Source organism: Colias philodice, chromosome 2 (genome assembly GCF_061535455.1).
Source record: "Colias philodice isolate Cphi_HAF_F1 chromosome 2, ilColPhil1 Martin Lab GWU primary, whole genome shotgun sequence".
Taxonomy (NCBI): domain Eukaryota; kingdom Metazoa; phylum Arthropoda; class Insecta; order Lepidoptera; family Pieridae; genus Colias; species Colias philodice.
The window spans coordinates 211,441-238,280 of NC_143087.1; the positions used below are offsets into that span (position 1 = coordinate 211,441).

At 35.8% G+C, this 26,840-nt stretch overlaps 4 protein-coding genes across 8 annotated transcripts in view; 1 reads left to right on the forward strand and 3 right to left on the reverse strand.

Moving 5' to 3' along the window:
* Positions 1 to 9,981, reverse strand: LOC149490119 (uncharacterized). Its single transcript, XM_089700911.1, has 18 exons — positions 9,819 to 9,981; positions 9,381 to 9,479; positions 9,193 to 9,295; positions 8,782 to 9,038; positions 8,486 to 8,678; positions 7,964 to 8,115; positions 7,558 to 7,732; positions 7,156 to 7,286; positions 6,152 to 6,292; positions 4,976 to 5,131; positions 4,287 to 4,431; positions 3,609 to 3,780; positions 2,670 to 2,775; positions 2,174 to 2,440; positions 1,734 to 1,955; positions 1,339 to 1,473; positions 920 to 982; positions 1 to 639 (listed from the first exon to the last, which is right to left on the reverse strand). Exons 1-18 carry the CDS (start codon positions 9,954 to 9,956, stop codon positions 520 to 522), a joined length of 2,775 nt encoding a protein of 924 aa, XP_089557037.1. The 5' UTR covers positions 9,957 to 9,981; the 3' UTR covers positions 1 to 519.
* Positions 9,982 to 12,619: 2,638 nt separating this feature from the next.
* On the forward strand, positions 12,620 to 14,537 carry Tctp (translationally controlled tumor protein). The gene is made up of 3 exons (XM_089700925.1): positions 12,620 to 12,777; positions 12,992 to 13,250; positions 14,135 to 14,537. The coding sequence occupies exons 1-3, from the start codon at positions 12,750 to 12,752 to the stop codon at positions 14,364 to 14,366; spliced, it is 519 nt and encodes a 172-aa protein (XP_089557051.1). The 5' UTR covers positions 12,620 to 12,749; the 3' UTR covers positions 14,367 to 14,537.
* Positions 14,538 to 16,277: 1,740 nt separating this feature from the next.
* LOC149490121 (uncharacterized) lies at positions 16,278 to 18,098 on the reverse strand. The gene has a single exon (XM_089701862.1). It carries the CDS (start codon positions 18,096 to 18,098, stop codon positions 17,676 to 17,678), a length of 423 nt encoding a protein of 140 aa, XP_089557988.1. The 3' UTR covers positions 16,278 to 17,675.
* Positions 18,099 to 18,131: 33 nt separating this feature from the next.
* The window catches only part of LOC149490122 (uncharacterized), a 225,467-nt gene continuing 216,758 nt past the window's right edge, over positions 18,132 to 26,840 (reverse strand). For all 5 annotated transcript variants that reach the window (XM_089701420.1, XM_089701437.1, XM_089701407.1 and 2 more), the window contains one exon: positions 18,132 to 19,667. In XM_089701420.1, coding sequence (XP_089557546.1) covers positions 18,132 to 19,667 — 1,536 coding nt within the window. The remainder of the gene's footprint in view (positions 19,668 to 26,840) is intronic.

Sequence of the window (26,840 nt, forward strand, 5' to 3'; positions counted from 1 at the left end):
TTTAATTAAAACGTAAATCAGCGTTAGAGCCGGTTCACACATGAGCAAAGTCAGGGTACAGCACAGATTAAGCTAGACTCAACACAATCTTAACACTACCCTTAAAAATTTATGTGAACCGATTTATAATTTAAAATCAACGATTAAAATAACTAAAACAATTGTTTGAAATAATTGGCTAAATACATTCAATAAATTAAAAATCATAATATTGATAATTTCCATTCATACACGGTAACATACAAGCGATAGAGCATCATTTGCTTACAAATAATATCTTAAACATACAGAGATCTCTCAATTGCCGTATCTTATAATACATCGATAATCGAATCGCAACAATTATGCAAAATTTACTAAAATTAATTGTAACAATCATTCGGTTAAAATAATAATTATGGGACACAACAAGTGATCATATGAAATTAAACATAGAATAAAACAACGGATTGGGAAATTAAAATCAGATAATAATAACAATTATTATGTTAAATTATTGAAGAATTACATAAAATAATATTAAACGATAGTAAAGTAATGTGCAATGTGCGCGTCGTCACTGCGGAAGTCATCTGTTGGCTCGGCTGTCTCTTCCACTAGTGTGAGGGAGTCCATCGAGTCGCTTGATGTTACTGTTTCCTGTGAATATAGATATAAGATTAATATTATTTTGATATACAATTAAATTGATTGTATTTATTTACTAAGGACATCCATTTAAAGATATTTAATCGTAATTTTCTATATAAATTTAGAAAATTCCACAGTAAATAATGTACCCAAAGGAAATTGTAAACTTGTTTAAAAGAAATAAACAATTTTTATTTATTTATTTTTTTATTAAATATTTGTACATTGAAACAAAATTGTTTTTTTGGGCAATCGATAAATAAATGTAGTAATAATTATGTGTCCTTACCACAACGTCTCCGTCGAATGTATTCACTTCCACCGGTATTGTCTGTCCGTCTTGTGTTACTATCTGTAACAAAAGTTAAAATAGAGTAAGTTTTGTATATGCATAGTTTATAATAATTATTAGTTAGTATTCTTAGTTTATATATAGTTAATAACTAAGAATATAGTTAATATTCTTAGTTTATAATAATAATCAGTACTTTTTAACCATTAAGAAATACACTAGTATTTAATTGGTCCTTCGAGCCGGATTAGTTATTTTAGAGTACACATTCCTAAAGCGTTAAAGAACACCAGTTTAATGGTTGGTTTCCAGTTCCCGGTTCATTAATATTTGATAGTATAAAATTCTTCTCTACTTGTGAAATTTATTTAATAATTTTGTTACCACGTACTAAAACATATAGTAATGTGTGTTACCTGTAGTGTCTCTCCATCGAGCGAGGTGACAGCAAGCAGGGTGCCGTCTTGCATGCGGAACTGGATGGGTGCCCGACCGGATACTGCGTCATCATCATCTATGGTGATGTGCTGCGGCTCTTGGACCACCTCCACCTGCGTACAGACAATACAGTTATATTATGTATTAACTTGATCATTTATTGGGTCAGTGTTATTAGTGATAGACTGAAAAAAATGTCAAAATATATGAATTAATTCAGACTGTCATTATGAATGAGTGATGATCAAAAATTGTCGTCAGAAAAAAAAATGCTAACCAACACATAATATCATATCATGTACATATTTCATAACTATATAAAACTTTTCGATCCAGATGAGTAAATCTATTAAAAAGGTTGCAATAAACGCACATGGTGTTGCACAATATCGTGCAGCTGCACATGCGGCGGCGACGCGAGCTGCAGGCGCTGCTCCTGCGGCACGTGCGGCACCTGCTGCATGTTGAGCACGTGCGGCTCTTGCGGCTCCTGCTGCAGCTGCTGCTCGTGCGGCGTGTGCTGTACGTGCAGCGGCGAGCGGACCGGGAACAGCTGACACGTGCTCACCACGTTCTCCTCGTCTATGCTCAACGCCTGCAAAACAAGATTGCAAGCCATGTAAGTAAATAAATATCCGTAAAAATATAAAAATATTCTAGAATTTGGCACAAAGTGTTAGGCTACTAAATAAAGCTGCTTAATCTTTTTATTCAATATTTTGACATTTATTTTATTCTGCTTCTAATTGTACAATATTACGTCCAAAACACTATTAAAATTTAAATCTATAAAAATAAACGTCACATGCATACCTGGTGCGCATCAATAATCCGGAAGCCGGGCGAATCAGCGCTGTCGACATCATACGCGACATATATGACCTCATCTCCATCCTCATCCGCGTGCCCGGCGGGCTGCAGCTGCAGGGGCTGCAAGGGCTGCAGCGGCTGCAGGGGCTGCGGGGGTTGCGGGGGTTGCGGGGAGCCGCACAGGTGCCGCAGCTGCTCGGGGGTGAGAGTCACTTCTAGTCCCGGGGACTGTACCCGCTCGCTTACAAGCAGACTCATCTGTTTTGGGCCCTGGAAATTATTTAAATAGGTAATTCGTTTTGTGTGGAACAAATCACTAAATGGCTTATTACACGCACTCATTGAGCTAAATAAGTAGTGATATTTGGAAGAAAAGTACAGTGGTTCATTTTTTGTAAATTTAATTGAAAAACGATAAGTGTATGAAGAAACTTATTTTTTACCTTAATAATAAAAAAATACATTTATATTCGAAATTCTCTATTTTAATAGCGCTTACCTTATCAGTATGGCCGTGATCGTTGTCGATGACGAGCTGTATGTGTTCCCCGCTAAGCGTGGACTCGTCACACGTTTCTGGCGTCGCCGACATGTTGCGGTTTAACCTGTACACAAAAATAATGTTTAATGTTTGTTTACTTCCAAATACTAATCTTTAAGTACTTAAAAGTGCAATTTTAATATTTGATGATTAATTTTGTAAGTTCAACGGGCTTTTTTTGCAATCAAAAGGTTGTACAAATAATTTTAAACATAGTTTAAATCTCTAAGCCTTACACGGGCGGCTCGAGCAGTTAACGGCTGAGGGACGTATACGGACTGCTCGAACGGTCGGTCGTTGACTGCTCGAGCTGTCGCTACAAACCGCGCAGTTAACGGCTTGAAGCGATCCGCATACGGCAGTGAATGTCCATAGTTCACCGCGCGGTCACGGCTTCAAGCCGTCGGTCTCAACTGCTTGATGAGGTCCGTGTACGGCCGCCCGTAAGACGAGGCTCCCTAACATAATTTCTAGCACTGAGAGACCGGTTACGGTACTAGACGCTAACACAGCCGTAATAAAGTTGAATATCGCGTGCGCTCTTTGATCGCGTTCGAGCTCGAAAAGTAAGTCTCAATTATTATTTCGTTTATAACTAAAGTAATAATTGATCTAGAGAAAAAATATCTTGTGATTCAATATTAAACTCTATTTTCTTACTGTTAACATTTATTTTAGACATAAAGTTCAAGTAAATTTAAAAAAAAATGTAATAATCCTTAAAAAAAGGCATAATTTTTGAATAAAAAATGAATCGAGCGAAAATGTTACAATTACGTGACTGTCTTGTACATCGAAAGAAAAAGACCCAATGAATCATATACTAAAGTTTCATTTTGATTGTATGTGTGCCTGTTTTAGAATATCAATGCCTCCCCTTAAAGCACGCTAACCCACTTGGAATGGTGCCGGCGCGCGTGCAGGCGGTGCTGCGAGGAGGTGGTGAACCGGCGCGGGCACAGCGCGCACGGGAACGGCTTCTCGCCCGTGTGGATGCGCTCGTGCTCCGACAGGTTGCCCTTCTGCGTGAAGCTCTTGCCGCACGACTTGCACGAGAACGGCTTCACGCCTGACGCACACATGAAACATTCAAAAAATAAAAAAAATAAGACTGGTTGCACTCCGGGAGTGCCGGCAGAAGTGAAAACTTGATTATTAACATTGAGCATGTTTGATATTACATCTTACGCTTTTTCGATCAGGTCACGTGTCCTGACGCGAGTTTAAGATTTTATACCCATTACAGAAAAAGTGCTCAACGCCGCTAAAGAAGTTTTCACTTCAAAAATATTAAGTATAAGACGAAAAAGATGAAAAAGTCATCGATAAAGCTTTCGACTTAATGTCTTATTCAAATTATGCCCCGTAAGAAAGTTACAAATAAATTTTAAACTGAATGCATGTGATAAAATTATTTTTAAATATCAAAAGAACAATAACGTTGACAACTATTACGATTTTTATGATAATTAATAAAACTAGTGTGCATTTACACAAAGTGGGGTTATTCAAGGATCCGTTCTCAGACAGATGCTATTCTTTTCGCTTTCCTTTGCTATTTTATGAAAAACATACCAGTATGCCATCGCATGTGGAGCGTGAGGCTGGTCTTGTGCGAGAACTTGTGCCTGCAAATGTCGCAGGAGTACTTCTTAACACCGGAGTGCAATAGCTGGTGATTGTACAGGTTGGCCTTCGTTTTAAATGTCGCATCACAGAGCTGCAAAATAAATGCAAACAATTAACCATGATACTAAAATATTTTCGTAATTCGATGTTGAAAACGAATGGATATTAAATTATTGAAATTGTAGTGTGTGGGTGTTATAATAATTATTGAACTTAGTTTACTTTTGATCTATGACAAAATATTAGACATTTTTAATTGGATTTCAGCCTTGATTAGAACCAATAAAAAATGGAAATAATATCGATTAACAGATGAATGATGGCCAAGGATGGATATGTCAGCCTTGCACCAATAAAAATTAATAAATTAGTCAATCATAAATTAGTTTGTATGGGATCAGATCGTGCCATGTGTGAAAATTGTCCTGCCCCCCTAGACAAGTGGCTTTATATGAGCGTAAAGTTCAATAGAACAGATTATGAATGTATGAGATTGACGTTTGATTACGACGACGACGACGATTGATTACGTCAATCTCATCAATTCATAATCTATTCTATTGAACTTTACGCTAATAGAAAGCCACTTGTCTAGGGGGGCTGAAATGTTTATTTATTTAGTGTGTATGTGTCACCTTGCACCGGAACGGGCGGTCCTTGGTGTGCACGAGCTGGTGCCGGCGCAGCAGCTGGCGGTGCCGGAAGTGCTTCCCGCACGAGCCGCACACGAACCGCTGCATCGCGTGCACGGACTCCTTGTGGTATACCACCGATGACGGGTGGTTCAGGATCTACACAACAGGAGAGTAAACAAAATGTATGCGTGTACTAGTACACACGTAAGAAGTGAAACTTCTTTATGACCTTAAAAATGTCATGAGAATGGCGTAACACAAAAATGTCACGCGTACGGCGTAACGCAAAAATGTTACACTAAATTATTGTCCAACCTCGATAAAGAAGTTTCACTTCAATAAAAGCCAACATGACAATAAATGCAGAGAAGAGATTTCGAATGTGGGAGTTTTTAGCACGAATTCGGCAAGGTACAACGGGAAAAGCGTCACGCCATGGAATTTGTTCTGAAAAAGAACTCACGATGAGGCGGGGAGTTAGGCTCTACTTGTTACTATGTTTTCCTTCTTCATCTCTCTTAAATTAATAAGCAGTGGAGATTACTTACAGCTTGGTAGCGAGCTTTACCGTAAAAAGAAATCATCTCAGGAGGCCCGTAAATGATCCAATTCAAATTATTTTTTTCTTTCATTTACATTATATCGTAAACGTATTGAAGTACAATCGTCGGAATACCGACACGTTATGGAGTAAAGCGACGACTTTGATATCTTTGAATGTTGCCAAAGAAGTTTCACTTCTGACACCTGTGCTCGGCACACACGCTCTGTTTTTTGTAGCTAATAAGCAAATAAAATTATTTTGTCAGGATGTTCCGTCGAGGTTTTGTCGATGCGTGTGTTTTGGCAATTTCATAACTGTTTGTATTCTGTTTATGTAGCACACGTACGGACGCATACCTTGCACACGTACGGACGCATACCTTGCACACGTACGGACGCATACCTTGCACACGTACGGACGCATACCTTGCACACGTACGGACGCATACCTTGCACACGTACGGACGCATACCTTGCACACGTACGGACGCATACCTTGCACACGTACGGACGCATACCTTGCACACGTACGGACGCATACCTTGCACACGTACGGACGCATACCTTGCACACGTACGGACGCATACCTTGCACACGTACGGACGCATACCTTGCACACGTACGGACGCATACCTTGCCACACAGATCGCACGCGTACCCGCGCCGGCCGCGCCTGCGCCGGTGCGCGAGCGCGTGCAGCGCCAGCGAGCGCGGGTACGGGAACGTGGCGCCGCACTCCTTGCACACGTACGGACGCTCGCCGAAGTGCACCGCCTGCAAAAACATAAATTAACACACGGGTTCATTAGCAAAAAAAAAAAACATAACACATGAGCCATACAAAAATTTGTTACATTAATGGTATAGGTCAAATAACTAAAAAGTTTGGAAAATCCAAAAGTGCACGACTCATTATGCTCATTTAATTATGAAATAAAAAAAAAATAAAAAAAAACTTATTGTAGTTTTCGTTTTTTATTAATTGCAATTAAACGACACTGAATTAATTAATCATTCGCATTCAGTGCCCTACAATCGTCGATTAGAATATTTAAAAAAAAAATTTAACTCAAATGATGGATTTTTTCACAAGTTATAGTGTTTTCAGGTTTCACACATGACGGACAGGAAAATTTTTTGACCTATTTCGGTGTTTTTTTTCCAATTCTATTGAAGTAAATCAATTTTTAAAAAGTATGGGATTAATCTCCGTTAAATTATCTCGATAATAGTATGCAAAATATCTTGATTCCGTGAACTAACAAGGCTATAATAATAAGAATAGCTGCAAAAATGAGGCGAAAAAAATTTTTCGATCGTAAAGCACTCTCTGATGCTTCGCATCATGAGTCGTGCAATATTCACAGTGTGGCCGTAGCATTATGCGATCCTACTACAAATAGAAAAGTCAATAACCGTTGTGTGTAATATTATAAAAAAAAATAATATAATTATTAAACCTTTTTGCATTACAGAAACGATTTATTTTGCCTGCCTGTCACATCATTAAACATTATTACATAGTTTAATTTTAATTTATTGAAATTAACATCAATGACGCCACAATACTAAATCGATTATATTCTTAGTTAAATCTTTAGAAGAACACAAACAACTTACAACAATCAGGCACCAACCTTAATATGCAGCGACTTGCTCTGTCGCGTGCTGAACAGCTTGTCGCAGTATTTACACTTGAGCTTCTTCTTGCCGCTCGCCTCCACGGTCTCCTCGTTGTCTACGTCCAACGGATCGCTGGCCACTGTATCTAAACATTACGATTTTCTTATTATTTACTCTGGATTTTTTTTTGCTTTATGTAACTACTTCGCTGTGTCTATATCTGAGGTATTTTTGTGGATTAATTGTCATCATTTTAAGACAAAAAATTGACTACCTTAAATTAAAATGCGGCCACAAAGGTGCCAAAAACTTGCGAATACAAAAAAAAAACGATTTTATTTAAATATTATATAGTCAATTATGAAATTGAATGTTAATCTCTACAAAAATAAATTGATAGTTATAAAATGTCTTACCACCAACGATTTTACCATCGCTGTTAACATTTGTGTCACTAGTTTCTGTTGTGTTATTCTGTATTTTAAAATCTACATTATTGGCAGGTATTTGCTGTTCTTCAAACGTCTGTGGTGTCTCAGCTTGTTCAGTTTCAACATCCACTTCAATTGTGGTGCAATTTTCACCATTGTTCTATAAAAATACAATAATTATATTATGAGATGCCTTCTAAATAATTTAAGAGACATTTTATACCAATATATTTATCTAATACATATAATATCGATGTTGATATTTGATTTTTGTGATTTATTTTTCTATATTCATTAAGTTCAATATATTTTTATCTCCTAAATAATAACGGCGACATAACAAAGCAATGTTTACCGATTCAGCCAGTCAGTCTAATGTTTTTGTCAGTACCTGCTGTAAGTGCGGCAGGTGCGGTTTGAGCGGCCGGTGCTTGTGCAGCGGCCGGTGCGGGTGGTGCGCCGCAACGTGCGACATGTAGCGGCCCTCCGACCAGAACTCCAGCCCGCAGATCGGACACTGCGATTTGTTCGGCTGGTGCTTCGCTGATAAAAACATTAAAATATAATGCTTTTAATTATTTTCAAGTTTATTGATTAATGTTAAAATTACTTGTTTTGCAGTGCAATTTTAAATTTGCTTCATTTATCAAAGTACATACTATAATTTAGTTAATAAATTACTTTATAATATATTAAATTATAATACCTGTGAATGACTACAAAATTGAAAAAAAAATATTGTTGTATTCTATCCATGACATAAAATAAACAGTTTTATAGATATGGTTACAAGAATTACCAAATCATTTAAATAATTCTAAAAAAGGTATCAACAGCTAATTAAATCAATAACATTGTTGCATACAATTTTTCTAAATGTAAAAAGTCTTAAAAGAAAAATATAGTGACAAACCTCCTTTAGGTCTGCCTCTCCCTTTTCCCTTCACAATGACAACAGGTTCCCCGGAAGTAGCAACATGGCCGATGATCTCCGCCACTTTAGCAACACCTTTGTTCTTCATCGCAAACTCTGACTTCACTACTGAATCATGATCCTCTTTATCGATAACTCCTTCTTCCATAAATATCTTTTCCAATTCCTTACCCTGAAAATTATAATGAATTGTATGATAACGATATTTATCTCATTTGTAAGCGTGTTTATGTATCTCTGCTATTTTCTATGTTAATTATTGAATGATATATTACTTGGACAGCCTCTCTAAATCTGGTTGGAGTTTTTCGTCTCCTCTTGCCACTAGTTTCATCTTCATTTGCTTTGTTTTCTGCCCTGTTTTTTGCCTCTTGTTCCTTAGCCGCAGCAGCTGCGGCCGCCTCGAGAGCCAGCTCTTCAGGAGTTTTAGGTTTCTTTGAGGGTCTACCTCGTTTTCTTTTTGGTTTCTCCAAACCGGCCACTTGCAGACTAATGGGATGTTCAACATGGTACACTCCATCACTCGTATTTACTGAAAAAGTTGAAATTTAATGCCAAAATAGTTACAAGAGTGTAAATAAAGCATTAAACTAATCATATAAATTCAATAGAAAACATTTTGTCAACATATTTTTGGATCGTTTCTGGAGTGGCTATTAAAAGATACTATATATTATACTACTCACTTTCGTATACAATTTTTTCAGCAATAACATCTGATTCAGTTACAGTGTTCAAAACATTTTTCTTATATTCATTTTCTCTTTGGTGAAGGTCGCGGATTATTTTCTGTAATAGGTAGATTAATACGTGAATTTTTTTGTAATATTTTCTATAAAATCATATCTTATAAAAGATTTCAAGATATACGTACCTGTCCATTAATGATAAGATTTAAAAATTCTACAGTCGCTTCTAGCTGGATTGTACAACCAGGACAGATAGTACGAGGAAGTTGTCCATCATCGGATACCTAAAAATAATGTCAATAAAATCGATAAATTAATTATTAATTCAATTTCCAAATAGACTGGAGGAAAATGGAAATGTCAAATAGTGCCGCGCGAAATAGGGAAAGAGACTATTGACTCCCGTTAATAAGTATGAATTTTATAAAGCTTTGTATGTGCACTTAACACTCATTGAAATATTTTTTTGTATTAATTTTATTTCATTGCTATTTTTAGATTGTTCAGTGATTGCTATTTATATGATGTACGAAAAAAATTAGACATGATAATGTTCAGATTGTCAGCCATATTTGTACATTTTAAAGTCAAAACAATTACGAATTAATGAAAAAAGTCTTTACCTTAATTGGTAAATAGGTATTAACGATTTCACTTAATTTTTGATTATTTTCTTCATGTGTGTATAGTAAAGTCCCATTATCATTTTCTTCACCACATAATCTACAAACTGTAGAATTATATAGGAACACTTCCATCATTAGGAAGACACTCAATTCTATAATGGCGCCCTCTACTTCCTTTTCTGTAGGGTATGATTTTGTCAAATGTCAAATAATGTCATTTATTGTCACATAATGTTTTATTGCCAGTTCATGGCATTATAATAACGAGTTAAAAAATTTATTATAATTTCTTATAGCGCACAAATACTTTTGGCTTAGATCATTAAGTAATGGATAACACTCGCAGGCGTTTCCCCTTTTGCCGAGGTATAAGATTATTTTCATCGAAAAATCTTATCCTTTCATAAAAACTACTTGCGTAATCGATTACAAGCACTCTGCGTATTCGTAAAACGTCGAACGGACGTCTGCGAGTGCTCCGCTAAAAATGCCGTTTTGTACTGTCAAGTCTTGTAGAAGCAATTCAAACATGTCGAATATTAAAAAAGATGGAATAACCTTTCATTTGTGTATATTTTTTTATTTTTTTAACGTACATTTCTAATAAAATGCAATTTCTAATAATCGTCGATGTATCGTTTAGCGATATGATCAAGAAAAATAATCGAGTCATGTTTACTCGATCATTGATGCGGCCCCACGAGACTATCATGGAAAGAAAATATACAAATTTAATCTTTATGAACTAGGAGATAAAGTTGAATTTAAAACGCCTTAATGAACCGCATTCCTTACGAGACTATCTTGTAAAGAAATACAAATTTAATCTTTATGACCTAAGTGATAAAGTTGAATTTAGAACGCGATATTGAACCCCACTCCACATGACTATCTTGGAATGAAATACAAATTTAATCTTTATTATCTTAGTGATAGAGTTGAATTTAAAAACTCGTCGCTTAAAAGGTCGTAAATTTTTACGACTTTCGTGACACAAATTATTTTTGTGAATGTGTGATTATGTTTCATTGTGTTTCATCAGTGTGAGTTACCCTCCCCGCACCAAAATCAGCAGAAAGTTTAGTTAGAACATTTGCCAGCGTACTCCATCCATTACTTAATGATCTAAGACTTTTGGTGATTAATCCAAATGTGTTGAATTATGATTTACGGAGAAAGAACGAACTTACCCAAAGCACACCCCGGACACTCCATACAAAATTATCGTTTTGACAGTCACACTGTAGAGACTGCAAATGTGTGTGTTAACGCTTTATGGTTGGCACATTTGTGACTAGCGTAAAAAAAAATTCGCGTTTTTATGATGAAATACATCCGTAAACAGCACAATATCTAACCATTTTCTACGAAAAACGATAATCACAAATCCAAAATAATAAAATTACTTTAAGTCAATTTGATTAATGTTGTCAATCTTCGTTGCGTATCGTCCTTGCAGACAAATACGGACCATTTTCAGGCTGATCGTGCGGGGTGAGGTAAGTGTTTAATTTTGGCGGGAGGTGGAGAGTGTCCGTTCTGTAGCGTTTAGCTACTATTATGTATTCTGTGCCCAAAGTTACAGCAGAAGGAAGGCAGCCCTTTTATCTTATAGCCAGTCGCGCATATCGTTTAAATTATAGGAAATAGAAAATTAAAGTTATCAAAATCTTGAGGACAAAAACAGGACTAAATTAAAGACAATAATTATTAAATAACGTCACGTGAACAAACGTTTCTTAACACTGTGTCTATTAATTTCGGAAATGCATATTCAAATCTGAACGTTTTCATTCTGAGGTGTGAATTTAGCACAAAGTTGGTTATAGGTAAACCAGAATCTGATGGCAATTAGGGAAATCAAAATTTTGAGTGTGCAACCCTAGGGAAAATGGACTGAACGATCTTGATACTGCATATTTTTTATTTTGTCCTCAATATCATTAGTCACATTACATAAGTGGACAATACTGTACTTAATAGTGAGATATCCACTTAATATTATATAGGTACATACTTACATAAATACCTAATATACAATTATACATATTACTTTTATACAGGTAATACATATTATTATTTACACATACCTATAATTGTATATTCATTACCAGATAATATATACCAGATAATTCATTATCATGTGAAAATATCGATATATAATAATAATGTAGATCAAAAATGCTTATAATTTTTTATAAAATAAAATAAAAATAAAATAAAATTATGTTTATTTTCGTAAGTATTAACAGATACACACATTATAAAATTGACTTGGACAGCTTGGACTTGACGAATAGCCGTATTGGAAACTCCTGTAATAAGTTTTCATAAAATTATATTCTAATCCACAAACAATATTATAGTTACCTACATATAATATTTTTTAATTTAAAGTATCAAAACGGTTAAGTCCAATTTACCAATAAAATCTTCAAAATTGAAAATTGTGATGTGTTTGACCCTTCTTCATCGAATGTTTTTCTATACACATTATAAACAACACCTCTTGCTTGTGATCGCAGCGGCTTTTTCGACATTTTCGAAGATTTTTTAGACAAAATCCTAAAAATTATTCATCAACTGCAAAAAAGACAAATAATTTGACAACCAATTTGATAGTTGTCAAATAAGTTGCCACATGAAAATCTTTTATTTCTTAAATATAAATATGCCATCAGATTCTGGTAGACCACAATATTGCAATTGTGATTGCAATAGTGAGGCGTGCTTGGAAGTTGTTTATTGTTCAAGAACCAACTAGAAATTAAATTTGACAGATGACAGAATTTTATATGGAAAGTTAGGGCTGGCAACATTGGCTTTAGCTCTTTACATATTTTTGTCAGCCCTTTCCGGTTTAGTTCCCGGGGCTAGTAGCCGTAGTTTCGGTTTTAATTATTTTTTAATCGCCCTTAATCCATCAAAATGAAGATCTATAAGGATATTATCACCGGTAATTTGATTCTGTGATTAAATAAGTGTTGGTTTCTGTGAATATTTTTACTTTCCAAATTAAAATTCGTGATTTTGACATTTGTTCACAAATGATGTATCATCATTTTTTCGGCCTCTACTTGGTGCCACATAGCACATAGACGATCTCGGAGGCTATGAAGTCCATTAGGATGGGTCCAGTGTGTTTAAATTATTTATTATGTGTTTTTCAGGTGACGAGATGTTCTCGGACACTTACAAAATCAAATTAGTCGACGAAGTGATTTATGAAGTCACCGGCAAATTGGTTACCAGAACACAGGGTGAGCTCAAAATTGAGGGCTTCAACCCCTCTGCCGAAGAAGCGGACGAAGGAACCGACTCAGCTAGCGAAAGTGGAGTAGACGTTGTCCTTAACCACAGGCTGGTGGAGACATATGCCTTCGGTGACAAGAAATCTTACACATTATACCTAAAAGACTACATGAAAAAGTGAGTGCTTTGTGAATTGTGCGTCATCAGTGCTATGCCAAATTTAAAAAGTTAAAAGGATTGCAGTTCCATACAGTGCTTTTATTATGTAGTTTACTTAGACTTTCGATATTAAATTGTTATAATCTTATGGTGGGCCCATTTAACATTTTTATCATAATAGCGATTATATTTACATTGTAAAAGCTTTCTTGTAAATAATCAATTCACCTTATCGAATTCTGTGTCAATGTCAAGTTCATCTGTAATTATTATCACTACCAGTGAGTAGATAGTTACGAAATTTGAAGATACTTGCAGTCTCATTCTCTTGGTAAATCTGAATTATTGAAAACCTATTTTATGATTAATGATTACATTATACATCACAGCTGTGGGTAAATGTAGCTAAATAAAGAACCACATCTCATAATATGTGACAATACAATGTTATTGGATTATATTTATAGTGCTTCTTACTCAGATATCTTGTGCATGATTTGGCAAATAATGCATTTTATTTAAAACAATTTTTTTATACGCTGTAAATTTAACAATATCAGAAATCAAAATTATCAATTTTCATCTTTTAAGGGTTCATAAATATAATTTTGCTTGGTTTATTCAATAATATGCTCAATCCAAAAAAGGTCTTAATTTTTTATTTCTGGATTTATGATTAATTGCCTACAGCATCCTCTAATACTAGGGGATAATTCTTAATATTATCCTCTGGAGCATGAGATGCAAGAGTAAAGAGCTTTAAATGAAATAACATTCGTTCTTGTGATGATTGTTAATGAAATGGAGCTAACAAATTCCACAATATGTATTATATAGATGTAATAAATTAATCAAAAATGTTTTGGGTGATTAAACTTACCATGTTCTGTTTCTATTTTCAGATTAGTATCAAAATTAGAAGAAAAATCCCCAGACCAAGTAGACGTATTCAAAACCAACATGAACAAAGTAATGAAAGACATCCTCGGCAGGTTTAAGGAACTCCAGTTCTTCACGGGAGAGTCGATGGACTGCGACGGCATGGTTGCCATGTGTGAATACAGAGATATCGACGGAGTGGCCACACCTATCATGATGTTCTTCAAGCACGGTCTGGAGGAGGAGAAGTTCTAATTTTACCGCATAAGTGATACTCAGCATATTCCAACGCCTTTATCTTTTTATTTATTTACAATCATGTCCGCACGGCTACATTGAGCTTCGGCTACTCCCCATCACAAGGCTGAACTTTTGTAAAGAATAAATGTTGCATATTATTGTAATAAATGTAATTCAATGAACAAGCATGTGGTTTCTTATTTTCATTCATTAACAACATCATTATTATTTGAATGGTAAAAGTAAAAGTTACAAATTAGGTCAGATGTACTTTTTCTGTACCAAGAAACAGTTAATATACTTTCACTTATAAATTACTTTCATAAATCGATGGCCTGGTAAATACCATTTTGATACAAACCTAATATTATATGTACTGTTAATCCGAAATAGCACAAGCGATGAAAAATTTTATTGTCTTGTGTAAAAAAAAACACGTTGCAGAATAAGGCATATTGACTCGTTATTGTCTAGATGTAAAACATCGATTATATGACTAAAATAAATTAATAATGATTCTGACGCATAAGCACAATACATTGAATGTCGTATGACATAATTCAGTAGGTATTCTGTAAGTAATAACTGCAGTGAATTTAAACCAAGTTTTAATCTATTCATTTATTGGAATGCTATGACTTTACGACAAGGACATCTAACTTGGTTCTTATGACTCATGCGTGTGCATATGCATGAGATCTGCAATTCGCCAAGCTCAAGACAGCGAGAGACATTTATTTTATTACACTTTTCTCGTACTAGTTCAAAGATAGAAATGTAGATGGCGCCTCTACAAAAATATTCAAGTACAATTAAAAAGTATCCCTTACATAACATAAAATGTGATAGAATTAGAAGTTTTATTTTTTTTTATTTTTTTTTTTACAAAAAATAAAGTATTACAAATTACAATCCAGTTACAAGCTAAAAAAATCCGTCTGTTCTACAGCTTTCAAGCAAAAACTGCTGGACGGATTTTGATGTAGGTAGTTTTTTTTTTATATTTGCTATTACATGTCGGCAACATGACGTATGCTATAATTTATTACCAGAGTTTAATTAATTTCTATTTCAAATCAAGTGCCTTCCTATATGTATAATATGTAGGTATTTTCATCTGAAAGTTAGTTTTTTTATGACTGTGGCATGAAATTGGTTCCGTTGTTCAGTGGGCAACAGACAGCGACTTTCGCACTATTAGTATTTAGTAGGTATCACATTTTATCATCAGCTCATCTGCCAGTGAAAGACCCGTCGTGAACGGTAAACCAGGTATTTGAAGATAACCAGGGATTAAGAAACTATATTATATCTTAAATTGTAAGCCTTATGAATTTATGTTATACTTAGTTAGGCATAATTATATTTCTTGCTTTGTATTATAAAAGAATGTGTGTGATTATGGAAGAAGAAAAAATTATATCACAATTCATTAGATTTTTTTCTATCTAAATTGCTATGAAATGTGCTTCTACATAATTGAAATTAATGATAGTTGCTTAATTTGTTGATTATAGACTGCTCTAGATTTTACCAGAGAATTGACTAAAGTAAATTAAATTTGTGTTGATCATACTCATAAAATAGCAGGAAAAAGAATAATCTAAATTTAATACTGTCGTTAGACAAGTTTATTTTGGTTTAGTTTTATAAACAATATTTATTAGTTCATGGCAGTTAGTACTGTATGCTGTTAAGAAATATTAGCGTCAAATGGGAATCGAACCCATGACGATATTGCTAGAATATGCACTCATCAACAGGACTCATGATTTCATATATAAAAAGTTAACTTAATAATTTATTGGTCCCATGCTTCATATATTTTATTATTCGCATTATGAAATATCTTGTTACTTTGTACTCGGAAAATTAATATCAATTTCAATATCGTGGATGAGGTAAATGGGAAATAAAATGCAAAAATTTCGAGGTATGTTATATTTATCGAGTTTGTATGTAGGTAATAACTACAATAAAGTACAGAAATGTCCGATGATCTATTACAACGTCGTGAACCGCTAATCACAATCCCATATGTATGTATTAATTTTGTATACTTTAGGCATTACCTAGGCACTAACACATGCCTTTATTGTTTAGTCTTTAATTTCTCCATATTTACAAAACATAGGTTAGGTACTAGAGCAATAAACAGGTCAGGGTCAAGATTACAGATTACTTCTAGTTATGTTATTTCCAACGACGCGACTGGAATTTATACACTTGAAAATATTCGTTGTTATTTCTTTTATATCATTTTATTCTTTACTAAAGGTTGTTTACACACGAAAGTATTGACTTTCGTTTGGAAATAACATTTTTTGTGTCTGTTACAATTTTTATATAGGAATAACACACGAGTAATAAATTGTTTCTCAAATATACGAAGGGCGTAAGATTACAATCGAATCTCTATAATTACAATCGTATGTAAAGTTCGAAAACTTTGCATTTAATTATTAAAAAAATATTTGATTAGGAAATAGGATTGAGCGTAAAAACGTGTAATAATTAGAAAATGAGTGCTTTATATCTACAGAATTGAGTGTACATACAATATACATGTAACAGTAGTGACTCGACCGCTCGCCGTCCCCAGCGGTTCAGTCGATAGCAAACAATACGCAAATACAAATCGACAAACAATTTTATGATAATTTAGAAGAACAAGATTGTATTAAATTTTATAAATATCTCAATGTAGTATAAATATATTTACATTCGTTAATACCTAATAATTTCTTATATTGGTGTCTTAATCGCACGCTTAATCATCTATAAATTAAATTAGACGTTAAAGTGTTCGTATTATGGAATGATTTTTGTACAAAATCAAGTGCGGCCTCCCGCAGCGGAGGCGCACGCGCCGCACTACACTTACTCGACTAGCCTGTACATTGTACCGTCACCGGCGGCTTCGCATCATCGGTACGCAATTATTGCTTCGATAACTAGACAACTATTCATCTATGAAGAGCTTCAAGTTCTATATACACGAGACGCGATACACCTTACGCAAGTGAACGATGATACGAAACCGCCTCACACCTGAAAGTCTCACTTTCGACGCTCTACCACGTTCCATTGAAAAATAGATCCATCACTACTTAATATATAATTTACAAATAACGTACTCTCTTAACCGAAAACGATATAGGACAGTCCTCACTGGTCGCACGCACACCGGCCCGCACTATCGTCTAGAGCACTACGTCCATCACAAGAATTATTTATTCTTCCCTAGGAAAACTTATCAGAACGAAGAATTATTATTGCTAGAATTTCAAGATCACAAAGTTCGAAGTTCCGCGGTCGCCGCCCTCAACAGTTGAACGTGTTCGAGTGGCTGCAGGAGCGCGGGCAGTCGCCGCGGCCGTACAGCTCCGGGATCACGGAGTACTCGGGCTCATAGTCGGGCCCGGCGTAGGCGCGCTCGCGCTCGCGCAGCCCCAGCACGGTCTCGGAGGCGCGCAGGTAGCCGTTCTCCTGCTTGCGCGAGTAGCGCGCGTCCACGTTGCGCTGGAAGTTCTCCGGGTGGCACACGACGCCATTGCGGCCGCTCTTCTTGTCCGGCAACGAGCGCAGCGAGCCGTTGTTGAGCAGCGGCGCCGGCGCGCCGTTGTTGAGCGTGAGCGGCTGCTGCGGGCGCGCGTCGCCGCCGATGTACGTGAAGCCGTTGGCGGGCAGCGTGCCGCCGCCCCCCGAGCGCGGCGGCCGGCGCGCGGAGCCCTGGCCGCCTGACATGAAGAACACGCTCGGGGAGGCGTAAAGCTCTAGCTACAGTTCCGTCACCGGAATCGGCCTGAGGCCTGGCGCGTGCGGGGGCGGGGCGGGGTACTGCGACGGGTGGATGCCGCGCACGATGCAGTCCTCCTCTGTCGATATCGGCTTGTGATACTCGAGGTTCTTCCGCCCCTTGTTCCACTTGTAATCCTTTAGCTTCTCCTGCATGCTCTTGCGATATCTATACAGAATTAAAACTAAAGTCGCTATGGTGGCGACGCACGCGACAACTATTATGCATATGATAGTTTGCTGTCTCGAATCATGCAAAACGCAGCCCAAGTCGTCTGCGGTTAAAGTTCTTAAATGTTTATCTTTTAAGTGTTCCGGGCTAGCGCACTGGATCTGCGTAAAATTGCTTTTTTCATTTAAAAGTTCACGAAGCCAGAGAAGTTGGCAATCGCAGAAAATAGGGTTGTCGGTTAAATCAAGTTGCTTGAGCTCCTTACCGACGAACGTCGTTTCGCTCAAACTTATAATGGCGTTATCTCGCAACGATACGTGTCTCAGTTTCGGAAGGCCCAGAAGACTTCCCTCCTCTATGATCGCTAACTTCTTATTGTTTGATAAAACTATCGTTTCTAAGTTTAAATTATCTTCGAAACTGCCTTTAGCGAGACGTTCCAGCTGAGTTGCACCCGTTATGTCGATGAATTTTAAATTTTTCAATCCCCTGAAAGAATGACTTTCTAAAACGATAAAGTCATTTTGGCCGACGTATAATTCTTCTAATCTCGTGAGACTCGACAATTGCTCCGTGGGCACTACGCTTAACCGATTTCCAAATAAATTCAGACTTCTCAATCCAGGAAGACCTCTGAATGCATTTTCGCTAATGTTAGAGAGACCGGCTCCATTAAGGTCTAATACTGCTAATCTGTTGAGACCAGCAAAGGCATCATCGGGAAGGAACGAAAAGGCGTTGAGTCCGACGTGAAGTTCGGCCAGACTTCCCAACAAGCTGAAGGAAGCCGTCGGCACTGAGCTCAACTGATTATCGTCCAAGTAGAGTATTCTCAATGCAGACAGGCCAGAGAATGCTCTCGGTTCTATTCTTGATATTCTATTCTGCCCTAAGTTTAGTTCTTCTAATCTTGGGAGAGTGGAAAAGACGCCATTCGTGAGCTCTTCTAAGAAATTATGTTTCAGGTTCAACACCGTGAGGGAATTGAGGCCTTGAAACGTGGTGTTCGTTACAGATGATATTTTATTGTGGTTCAAATGCAACTCTTGGAGTTTTCGTTGAAACGCGAAGCTTTTTGTAGGGATATTGACGAGATGATTCTGGGATAAATCTAAATGTTGTAGTTCAGTATAAAATTGCATCGATGCATCGATGGTCTTGATTTTATTGTTGCGGATGATGAGCCGTTGTATGGAGGGGTTCAGCGCTATGGGCAGGACGTCGAGGCGGCTCTCTTCACAGACCACGACCAGCGTGTCGTCGTTGCAGCTGCAGCCGCCGGGGCAGTTGGCGAGTGCCGACGCGCCACTGTGCCACGCCAGCAGCTGAACTGACAACAGGATCACCTGGAATTGAAAACAAATTCATTAGTTAAATAAATAGATTAATATTATTGAAGGTGATACATATAAATCTGAAAAGTTCAACTTCAATAATACTACGCATCCTTTAGGTATATTGCTTAATTAATAACTGATGCATAATACACGTGGTATAATAAGCACGTAACAAAGAGTATTTGTTACACATACAATATACATATATCATATGGGATTTCTTTGATATGCGTAATTTGAAAACAGTGTCCTATAAATATCTTTCTGGAATAAATTGCTCGATACCTTGAACTCGCGTTATCTTAACGCAAATGTGGCCACATTTCCATTCCCTTAAAAATACAAATGTTTTTGATATAACGCCGCCATATATTGTGGAAGTTGATAGCCTCTCCATTATAAAAATAACGGAATCAATGTAGAAGCGGGACTCAGTGGAGCGGGAGCAAAAAAGTAAAACAGAAATTATTGGAATGTGAATTTCGCGAAGTTTTAATTTATTAAAATGCGCTCGGCGAAGAGCCCGGAGCAGATCCTTTGCTTCAAAGGCTAGCACTTTTATTACTTTCCCCCTTTACAACAATTAGCAGATCTGAACGACGCTGAGATTTCAGCTTCAAATTCGTCGAGTTAATTATGTTAGGTGGCGATTACCGATGCAACATCAACAGTCTTTGTTTTACAAAGAGGATAGTTTGTCGCAAATAAGTTTATTATTCGCAGTGAAAATTCAATTGTAGCGAAGATGGCATCGGCGAGTTTCGAGTCGCCTTTGTGAGCGGGAGATGTTGTTGATCCCGCCGTTTCTTGAGACTTTTCTATTTATGTAATATCGTTCCACTCGAGAACTCTATTTGCTTTATGGAGCTTATTCAAGTTTTGTTCTGAATTCAAATATTTTAGAGATCGTATTTTGGATACGATTTAAAGATCTATAAATGTTCTTTTTCATTTTAATTATTAATTTCCCAACACAAACATGTATTGTCGGAAAATGATCATGTTGTTTTAAGCACCTGAAGTTAAAATAGTAAAGAGTACGAAATGTATATCGTTAGCGATCCTGTTCGAGATTGGAGTGTTCACATAACGTAAAGCTCCGTCCACAGGTAGGAATTACAGTTCAGCCTGGCTCAGAGCGCAGTGCACAGCGCACAGGGCGCACAGAACGCACATAGTTGCACAGGGAGCACAGGCGATGGCCGGCCGCCGCCTGTATCGCTGTTTCAACTAAAATCCAATAAACTGCTGCATTCCCACGCTCCCTTGTTTTATGAATGTTCCGTTGTTTTTGGGAAATCAGTTTTCTGTTAACAATTCACGTGTACGTATAGATTTTAGCGAGGGCTTTTGATTTATTCGACATGGATTACGTTCTTACACATTTTTGTTTTAAAAATGTGCTCTGCGTTCGCAATTGTTTATTGTTTTTCATTTAAAACTATCTCACGCATCGATTACCTACTTTATTTTTTGTTGTGTTGATTTTTCCGGCAATGACACAATGACATGGAAAAGTTATACCTACATACATTTTTTTTATAAAAGAATAATAATAAATAATTAATTATTATTTGGAGTAGTAATATATATATTTGAATAGCATATTATCATCCTTCGTCTGATCCAAACACGAATTTTCGACGAGAATATTTGTGGATCGCATCGTCGAATTATCTGCGTTGCATTCGTGAATGCCGGTTCATCAATATCACGTGATGATTGAATTTGTGCCTCGATAGGAACATGAATTAAAATCTATTAGAACAGGCGCGCGCTAGCTCAACGGCTTTCATAGGATACGTTATGATTTGCAATTTCCTCTTAGGATATTCTATATCTGATAGCGACTCGATATGTTAGCATAGTACGAGACTTTCGCTCAATTTTACGGTGGCAATTATAATCGTATAGGAGCTACCAACGTTGACAAGAGAGCATTTTAGTATAGTTGGTTCTTTGATATACTGTTCCTCTTGCTATTTCGGTTAGAGTCCGGGCTGTCTGGCTGGTCGCAGTGGTTGCGTTTTTTAGTGCGCATCTCATCTGCACAGGATAATTTCCTTAATTTTAAGTCATTTTTTAACGCGTAATTTTTAATATTTTACCTTTAGATAGATCCATCAGACATAATTTTTTTATTGCAAGACGTTTTTTTCGTTGTTAAATAGGTGCCAGACGCAATTTTTTATTTCGTTTTTATAAAAAATTCAAATTATTTTAGAATGTCTGTAAATTTCATATTATGTTCTTCAAACATAATATAATCTAAAATTAATTAGCCAGACGCTAATTCGATTGTTAAGTATTAAATAATGTGTATAAATAAAAAAAAGTAATGAAGCATGCAGCTCATCAGCTAGTGTATTTTAACTATGCGACAGGAAATAATTGCAAGAATACAATATTATTTACACTTGTTCTTATAAATAAAAGCTAAAATGAAAAAAAAAACATAAAAGTGAAAAATAAATTAAAGTTACCATACATTGAAAAGAATGGAATAAAAACTATATCAATGAAGGTTAAACAATTACATTGTTAAATTTAAAAAGCCATCTTCATAATCATCATCATCATCATCTTTCCTCACACTGTCAGAATTATTTATGTTATCGTCTAAGGAATTGTTATTGTTTTCCAATATTCCATCATCTGTAAACAACTAGAAAATTTGTTTCAATATTGATGTACACACATACACACACACAATACACACACACCACACCACACACGACACACACACGTGAACACACATACACTCGCATGTTTAAGTTTGTATTGAATTTAACTAAAGTTATAGTTAGCATGAATTAATATAGGTATACTAGCGGTCCGCCCCGGCTTCGCCCGTGGTACCTACATGTATAAACTATCCTATCTCTCAAGTTGGATCGAACTGCACATGGTGTGCGAATTTTATTATAATCGGTTAAGTGGTTTAGGAGTCCATTGAGGACAAACATTATGACACGAGATTTATGTATATATATTAAGAATTAAGATTAATGAATTAATATTGTTATCATCATCACTACATAGTATAAAACAAAGTCGCTTTCTCTGTCCCTATGTCTCTTTAAATCTTTGAAACTACGCAACGGATTTTGATGTGGTTTTTTTTAATAGATAGAGTGATTCAAGTGGGAGGTTTATATGTATCATAACATCCATTAAATAGTGGAGAAGTACTGTTATTTTTGAGGTTTCTAATGTGATTTCGTAAATAATTACATTTTTTCCACTTACAGTGCCAACGCAGGCACCCTACGAGTTTTATCAAAATAATGTACTAACTATAGTACACATTGAAAAGGTCTACAGAAAAGTCCGTGATGGTATTATGTCTATCTCTTATGGATAACCCACAATAACTTTTTTGTCATTTACTTTTTACGACAAATAATGGCTAATTTTCGAAGCGATTTTAACCAATACAACATTAATCCTTAACCAATTAAAGACCTTGAATACATTGTTCATTTAATATAGATCTATATGGCCCTTTACACCGTACGATTTAAGTGCATATTTTCGAAGATATTACAGATTTAAAAAATGCGGGACGTAGCGTTTGCGGCGGTACCAGCCGGCCGCCCGGCTATATATTTTATAGTTTATACCCGTGCGAAGCCGGAGCGGGCCGGTATGTTTTTATATTCAACGTTCACAGTTTTTCTGTAGTGTATTTAGTATCAGCATTGCACCCGTGCGAAGCTAATGTTTTCATTTAAACCCATAACTTAATAGTTAAGTAATAAAAAAATTGTTTTGTATAGAAGATTGTTGATGTACCCTAATAGTTTATTTTTTAGCCTAAGGAATAAAATGTACCAATGGAAGGTACTTGTTCCCACAACACAGGGAATCCTAGAGTAGGAACAATTCAATTTCTATGCATCTTATATTTTCGAAAAAAAAAGTTATTTTTTATTGTTATTTAATTTTCGCGGCCGACCCTTTCTATCTCTCTTGCACTTTAAACTATCTCTCCATATACACAATCACCAAATTGTTATACTTACCTACTTTCACTACGTTTTTATTTGTACATATTTAATACTTAACAATCGAATTAGCGTCTGGCTAATTAATTTTAGATTATATTATGTTTGAAGAACATAATATGAAATTTACAGACATTCTAAAATAATTTGAATTTTTTATAAAAACGAAATAAAAAATTGCGTCTGGCACCTATTTAACAACGAAAAAAACGTCTTGCAATAAAAAAATTATGTCTGATGGATCTATCTAAAGGCAAAATATTAAAAATTACGCATTAAAAAATGACTTTAAATTAAGGAAATTATCCTGTGCAGATAAGATGCGCACTAAAAAACGCAACCACTGCGACCAGCCAGACAGCCCGGACTCTAACCGAAATAGCAAGAGGAACAGTATATCAAAAAACCAACTATACTAAAATGACTTTTTTTTTAACGTTAATAGCTCCCGTACCATAAAAAGCGAACGAGTTTAATACATGTATTCGCAACCGCTCTCGTCGTTAATGACTTTATTGTGTAATAGCGCACATTATGTACGTAATGAAAACTCGCTAGAAAAACCGGCAAGCGATAAAGCGAAACGTATGCCCATGGGCGTAGCTAGCCATGGGCACAGGGTGGGGCAAAAAAAAAACCGGCCAAGTGCGAGTCGGAGTCGCGCACCGAGGGCTCCGAATAAACCTACTTTTTATTATGTTGTAACTCTAAAATGTATGTTTTAGCAATTTTTCCTTTATCTGTGCTATAAGACATTGCTTTTAACCAAATTTCAAGACTCTGTGTTCACGGGAAGTAGGTACAATGTAGGTTTTGATTCCCTTGCGAATGTCGAAATTTGCGATAATTTGCAGCATAATTTTATCTTTTGATTGCGTTGGCTTATAAGTTTGATTTTTTCACAGCTTTAAGAGACCGTAGACTTGAGTATTCGATATAAATTTCAGTTTTATAACTCTACGCGTTCCTGAGAAAAAGTGTGTTGACAGACAAACCGACAGGCAGACTTTGTTGTGCGTCTGTCTGTCTAAAAATACCTTTTTTTTCAAGAACACGTGGCGGTATCAAGCTGCAATATTAATGAATAAATCAAAACAAACAAAAGATACCTACAGCCGTTTATGTTGCAAATTTCATCCCTATATTATATAGTTTATCTGTCTAATACAATAATATGATTCCTTGTTACCATAAAATATAGGTCTATATAAATAGAAAAATAAACAATTTTAAATAACTCAGTAAATAAAGCAAAACCTTGCACTTCCGATTTCATGTTTGTTTTAGGTTAATGGTCACTTATTGACCACAAAAACACAAAATGCAGGCAGATCCAGGTGGAGCTTTGCTCGCAATCTTATAGTTTTTGACCGATATCTCGAAAACTATCCACTTTAGGGCAAAAGTTGCTTAGACTTTTTTGTAGAAAGTAAAATTTCGCATATTTTATACCATGTCAATTTTTTTGTAAAACTTACAATTTACGGTTTATGGCCTATTTGATGAACCGGTCGATCGTTAATATATTGGATTAATGAATAAAATGCATGTATGTACATAGTTTTTAGGTCACTTAACACTTTATTCTCTACAAGTTTTGTTTGGAATTTTTTTCTAGTGCCCATATTTTTTGAGTTGTTCCACGTATAATGTAGAAATACTGAGGCTCGGCGGGTGACGTGGCAGGCCAAAAGCTTTTTTACGGATGTAATAAAAACGAAGAAGAAATTTCCAATGCAAGTGGATTTTCACCGTTTCCGAAACGGCAAAATTTTTGATTTTTTTTTTACTTATACAAAATTTTTAATACATTTTTTAAAATATTTTCCTTTATTCTTGCATCCGAATATAAAATAACTACTCAATATTATTTAGAATATATACGAAATATATACTTACGAAACATACATAGGTACCTTGAAATTTACTATTTATTGCCAAACGTTAAATAACTCAAAAAGGATTAGAAAAAAAAGTTTCAAATAAAGTAATCTTAATAAATAGATAATGCATATGTATAATATTATATTAATGCCTTTGCATTTCATTGATAAATCCAATATTTAAAGAGTTACTTGCGAAATATGATTAACCGGCTCATTAAATAGGCCATAAATCGTAAACGGAAAGTTTTACATAAAGTTTACAAAGTATAAAAGGTGTAAAATTTTACTACCTACAAAAAATTCCCAATATTTAATGGATAGTTTCCGAGATATCGGCCAAAAACTTTTATGTAAGATTGCGAACGTAGCTCCACCTGGATCTGTCAGCATTTTGTGCTTTTATGGTCAGTAACTTATCCTAAAACAAAAGTGAAATTGGATGGGAAATTTAGTGCGAATTTGGCTAAATTAAAACAGCTTTGAATGGGGTAACAGTAGGTACTACACTACTTTTTCTGGCACCAAAAGTGGTTTAAATCATGTAACATAGAAGCGCAAACTTTTTGTTTAGATAGCATTTTTTTTTGTGTCGACTGACAACTTTCGAGTGAGAATTTTTTAACGGATATTAAGTTTTGTAGTCAGTACCTAGATAATTACGTTTTTTTAGATTTGGTTAGATACCTTCCAGATCAGAGCCAGGGTGGGGCAGGTGCCCCACCCTGCCCCACCGTGGCTACGCCCATGCGTATGCCTGCGTTAGTTAAAACATTCAACGGTGCGATATTTTTGCGCAGGCTTCCGTACAAACACTTTAATTAGTTACGTGGCAACGTAACTAATTAAAAATTACTCGTTGTGTGCTACTTTCGGAGTATACTGTAATTTTACACAAGTTGAAAATTACCGCAGTGCTTGAAACGTATAAAAAGTTAGTTAAATACTTTTACGTTTAAAGTTGTAAGCTTTTATTCTCAAAGAAAACTATGTTTTGGGAGGAATAAGTACGTTATACTGTATACTCAGGACATTGTGCCCTCAGGAGTAGATATAATATATAAAATCAAATAGAATAACATTTCTTAGAAGTTCATAATTGAAAGCCTAGATATATTTACTTAACCGGCGATCGTATTTTGTTTGATTCGAAGTTGTTAAGAAAAACACAGCGACCATTTGTCGTCCGTGTCGGCGCTCGTCGCTCGGCGGTGAAGCCTCGTGCCTGCGAGCGAGCGGCATCCATCCATCATTTATGCTTATCTGAACTTTGCAACTCGAGTAATTTTAGG